This window comes from Ischnura elegans, chromosome 11 (genome assembly GCF_921293095.1).
Source record: "Ischnura elegans chromosome 11, ioIscEleg1.1, whole genome shotgun sequence".
NCBI lineage: Eukaryota > Metazoa > Arthropoda > Insecta > Odonata > Coenagrionidae > Ischnura > Ischnura elegans.
The window spans coordinates 34,288,265-34,293,996 of NC_060256.1; the positions used below are offsets into that span (position 1 = coordinate 34,288,265).

The 5,732-nt window shown below is 39.9% G+C and overlaps 1 protein-coding gene across 1 annotated transcript; it reads right to left on the bottom strand.

Moving 5' to 3' along the window:
• Positions 1 to 4,210: 4,210 nt before the first annotated feature.
• LOC124167604 (extensin-like) lies at positions 4,211 to 4,978 on the bottom strand. Its single transcript, XM_046545583.1, has one exon. The coding sequence runs from the start codon at positions 4,976 to 4,978 to the stop codon at positions 4,211 to 4,213; it is 768 nt and encodes a 255-aa protein (XP_046401539.1).
• Between the last annotated feature and the right edge of the window lie 754 nt (positions 4,979 to 5,732).

Consider the following 5,732-nt stretch of genomic DNA (forward strand, 5'->3'; position numbering starts at 1 on the left):
GTGAATTACTCCTAAATTGTTTCTTGAAGCGAGTATAGCAATTCCTGCACAACGGATGTGATGATAACTCACTTACTTGAGAACCAAAATATTTCTGCAGTAACTCAGCTAGATTTCCTACAACTGTGAAGTGTTTTTCATTTTTCTTAAACACGATCTTCTTGTGTCTGTTTTCATAGTCCACACATCTCACCCTTTCACTATGAATTCCCTCACTGACATTGTATCTAACAAAGTTTAAACCACACCCAATCTATACTTAGAACGATTATGTCAAAGTTTAGACTCGTTTATAACAAACAAAAGAGATCTGAAAACAAAACAAGACAAACAGATGATTGTTGAGAACAGTGTTACCAACATGCGTAATGTGCTGGAATTTAAATGCTAAAAACGATGTGAATGTTAAATTTTCGTACAGTTGGCACACACAATTATTGCCCACTCTGATTGGATAAACTGAAAAATAATCTTTTGTGCAATTCTCATGATTTTTGTGATGGTGGTTTTCAAGTAAACAATTGGTAAAACTCATAAAAATGTGATATTCTAGTTTATTATTAATCAATATTTATGCAATACAGACAATATCTGAGGCAGAGATGATGTTTATAATAGCTAGACCAGTTGTATGTGGTGATATAGCAGGAAAAATGAAGATTATTGGACCTTCAAAACTATTTTTTTTAATTGGGAAAGTTTCATAAATTTAAATAATTTCTTCTTGGTTTCTTTTAACCTACACATTTTGACACTAAGAGGGAACTTGGAAAAAAATATCTGCAATGCCTCTAATACTACAGGTTTTTTAGTTATGTATATTTTAGTTCCGCACTGTATCAATATTTATTTTCAAATTAAACTATTTTCAATTGGCTACACTGTTTTAAAAAATTGAGAGGAAATTGAAAATATTTTATTTCTAAACACACATGATGTATATGTTAAACATATATTTTTTCCAGAGAAATTTGTGATGATGAATTGACATGTACTGTATGATTTGAGATGAAATCACCCAGCTTACATTTCTCACTCGCAAGATGATGATGCCTCAGCACTGAACTTCATGTCCTCCACTGCCTTCTTAGGTTGCTTAGCCAACTTGAGAGGTGAAGTACTGACAGGTACTATTCTTAGAGAACATTGTACACCCTTGTTTCTCCCATTCTTTAACATTGTGTTAACCTGTATTAAATAAAAAATCAAAGATGGATTAGTTCTCGAAGTCTAATTTTAAAAAATCTAACATGCATTCACCTATTTATCCCCAAATTGATGACACCCGTCACTTAATCAAAAAATTAAAGTCCTCTATCTTGCAAATACAATAGTAGTTCCCAGACAGCATTCGTTCATAGAATCCATGGTGGAAAAGTGATGGAGTAAGGAATGGAATCAACATAGGTTACAGATTGGTTTCATTTCGAAATTACCGTCGTAACCCATTAAATCCCAAGCGTATCAATGAACATTGCACTTTCGGCAAACATAAATAGTTTGGCTGCTACTCACTCGCATCGTCGTCTTGAATTTTTTTCATCACGAACAATTTAAATGTGGCCAACCTTGTCTTTTCTAATAGCATTTGGCGAGCTTTTTTCCGAAAGGTCCCTTGTTATGGCTCTTTTTACTCACTGTAGGTGCACCTTAGTTTTCGTCTTCCTTCTTGAGGAGACAACACAATTTCAGACCGAAAATCTACCTGGCTGATTGATTGATCCAGTAGCAACTTTGTAAATCTTCCAGTCATTCACTCATCTACTACATCAAGGCCACCTCCGCTTTTTGCCTCTAAGGCTATAATTAGCGATTGCATTATCGTGTCTATCGACTCCACCCATTCCTTGGTTGTGTTAATTCACTGCGTTGGGCTGAGAATTATTTCATGTTTTTTCTTTGCGATTGTTCCATTTCAAATTTACCTAAGGGTCCAAAGTACCGAAATTTGTCGCTTCAGTCACTACTGAATTATCATGCCAACGCACAAAGAATAATTTCATTCTTTTCGTCAAACATGCAGTCAAAAATACCTTCCTTCTTTTTCAACAGTTCCTAATGACTGCGAAGACGCGATTCTATTTTTCCTCAAATCACCAGTAGCAAAAAGCCCATTTCTATTAAAAGAACGAGTAGTAAATGACTTGAAAAATTGTCAAAATGCAATAATTGATTTTTTGGAGTTTCAATAGCTTTTGTCAGGTCAACTTCTACTCTTTCCCCTAAACTGAAAGAGATCACTTCACTGGTTTACCTCTGATAAACATTTTAGCAGAATGGCGGCCATAATAAAGCACCATCCTCGTCAACAGAATATTTGTGAGGAAACGCACCAAACCGAAGAAATCTTCGGTTAAGTTCGTCAAAATGTGGACGTATTTTAGCAAACTTATCACCCTTGTCCAAATTGTTGTCATCTGACTGGTGTAAGAACTTTTTGATTTCAACAAAACGGTTCCGGGACATCGTTTAACGTGAGATAGGAACGCCTGTATCTGCGTCCTTACTCCAGTAATATTTAGTTTGAGGTAAGGTGTGACAGCCACTGAAAAACAGAATGCCATTAAACCTCCTCAAGTCCGTTCTTTTTAAAGAAAAGTTATGCACATTCTTGCTTAAGGCACATTTTAACGAAAATTCTACTTTCATATCGAGAAATTCATGGTCAATGAAATACTCAAATGATCACTCGGTATTTCCCTGAACTGAGGACACTCGCCCTCACCCTCCATTTCTATTCACCTGAAGCGTATAGGTATGTCAGAAAAACTTTTAATAGAATTCTCCCTCATCCATCCTTACTGAAAAACTATTGAACCACAATAAAAACCTGCGGTGGTTTCTCCTCTCAACAATAACCCTACAGATTGGCGGTCCCAGGCTGCGTACAAGAGGGTTTTGTTGAAAAATGAGTAAGATCTATTTGCCACAACTAATTGTGAGCCTCAGGATGAGAGAAAAATACTGTAGGAGAAAAATACTACAGAGTTAAATCCAGTTTACAACGACTAGATTCTCACCACCTACGAGTTACTTCCACAGTGTAAAAATGGGGATACTGGGACAGTCGCCATCTTGGATTTGTCCGCGATCTTGAATTTTAACGACGGTGCTGCCATCTACTAAAACAAATGAACAACGAAAATCGAAAAAAAAGATGAGTGTGGCCAAGTTAAGTGATCAATGAAAGGCATGCGTAACAATAATAATTTTTTTTATTAATAACATCAGTACAATTCACAAGTCTGCGTTGCAAAATCTCTCACATCCTTAAAAATTTTATTTCCCCCTAAAACGTCTTGCTGCGTTGGCCATGATGGCACATTTGGAACACTTGATTTTTTTATGCCAGACTCGTGACGTCTTAGAGGATGAGTAACTGTAGAGGCATTCGTTATGAGGGTATCTGTCTTCTCCGGTCTGGGAATAATTATTCATGGAAAAAGTATATATGAAATAGGTTTCCCACAGGTGGACGTAGTACGAGACTTTAATTGGTAGACAACAGAATTGAACAGATATCTGTGGTGAGCCTTCTTGAGTAAACAGTTTAATGAAATTATGGGAAAACTGCTCATCAATAAAACGGGATGGGATAGGGAGGGATCGACAAAGGTTTCTCAGTAATGAATCTTCTACTGAGTGAACTTCATAAATGTAATGCACAAGAGACTTAATCGAAAGCATTTTCAAACTCAGTGGGGTAAACTTCACTCTAGCCGGCCTGCACACTGTGAGCATCTTGCTTACAAATGCGTTGAATTTCTGAAATAAGTGAGGAAAGAGAGGAAAATAAGTAGGAATATGGAGAAATAAAAGTTTGAAAAACAATTTAATTCATTATATGTATTTCCCATTTTTCAAATATGACACAGCAAGAATATAAAACAAAGTAAAAAATTTAATTGAATTGAAGTCCCAAAACATGTCTCAAGTATCAAAACAAAAATATATCCGCATAAAACTAAACTAAAAATGCATAAAAATAAAACAAGAAATGAAATTACATTGAACAGAAATCCCATGAAAAATTAAAATTTTTATATATGTAAGCAAAAAAATATTAACATTATTCACTCAAAATAGAAATATAAAAATGATATTGAAATAGCTGAAAGAATTAAGTTTATTAAAGAGTCCACAAAAAACACAACACCAAGCAAAATATATACAAAAAACAAACAAATGATCACTTTCTAAATTTTTTCCCCTACGCACCTTTTTTCGAACACACATCATCATCACACACGGGCCCTCGTTTTGGACATGTGATAAAATATGGAGGAGGTGACGGTGTAGCGGACTCGAATCGTGCCCAAATACTAGATGATTGTCGCACTTGCGAGCCCGCACATGATGTCGATGGCCACTGAGTCTCCTCCTCCGTCGACCATTGCGAATCGAGGACAACGATGGATGGTGATCTTGGCTCCGGCGATGGCGAACAGCGTTCTTCATGCGGTGGCGACATCGGTGATTCTAAAGCTGGTGATGATGCAGGTGGTGGTGTCAGAGGCTGCGTTTCCGGCGGTAGACTGTAGGGTGACGCACGCGGTGGTGATGAGGAGGGCTGCGCTGCTGGTCGGGATGGTGATGCAGCTGGTAATGACGATGAATGTGGACGAGATGCGGGCTGAGGTCGTGGTGGCGTTGTTGCTGGCTGAGGTCGTGGCGACTTTGTTGCTGGCTGAGGTCGTGGCGGTGTTGTTGCTGGCTGAGGTCGTGGTGACGTTGTTGCTGGCTGAGGGGCTCGAGGACGGTTCATCTCCGAAATTGGGATGAGCGGAGGTGGAGTTGAAATTGAATCTCCCGACGATAAGTCAAGCGCAGCATCCTCCTCAAACATCGTCATCAGCTCATCCATGAACGCATGGCCCCGAGCAATGTCTTGGGTTAAACCCCAGTAGGATGGTGCTTGGGATATGCTGCTCTCCGTTCGGGCCCCACATGCAGCTACTTGAGCGATCGGTTTGCACATGCAGTACTCATGTGCCGGCCGATCCACAGTTTAGAGGGGCCCGCAACAGATCCCGCAGACAAGCCGCGGTATGCTCTCTCGCGATGCGTATGTAGTATGCCGCAACTCCAAGCCAGCAAGCACAACATCTTGGTGCCTTAATCGACACCACCTACACATCGGCACAGTGGATCAGGGCTCCGTCCGCTGCACAGCGTGATAAATGGTAGCCTGAATACAAGTGAAGGACTCCATGGTGACTGAATAACGTGCTTTCCTGCACAGCCTATATAAAAGGTAGTATCACGTGGTATTATTTGATCGCAAAGGCTCAGGCTATTGGAGGAACGCCCCATCCAATGAGCTCACATTTACGTAAGCAAGAGAGTCCAGATAGGGGGAAATAAAGATTAACGAGCGACATAGACACGTGTGGATGGCGACCGACGTCAGCAAGGCGGGCGATGAAGGTTAACGAGCGACATTGACACGTGTGGATGGCGGCCGACGCCAGCAAGGCGGGCGATGAAGATTAACGAGCAACTCTCGTACCAAGGCCAGACGGGGAATTATTTACGAGCGACATTGACACGTGTGGATGGCGGCCGACGCCAGCAAGGCGGGCGATGAAGGTTAACGAGCGACCCTCATAAAATATTACCGAGCAGCTGGGCCACTTGAGCAAGCAATTTAAGATAAAATAATGTCTCTTAATATACTTACGATAGCCTGTGAGATTGACGTAATTAACCTCTTCTTACACGGCTCAGTAAGA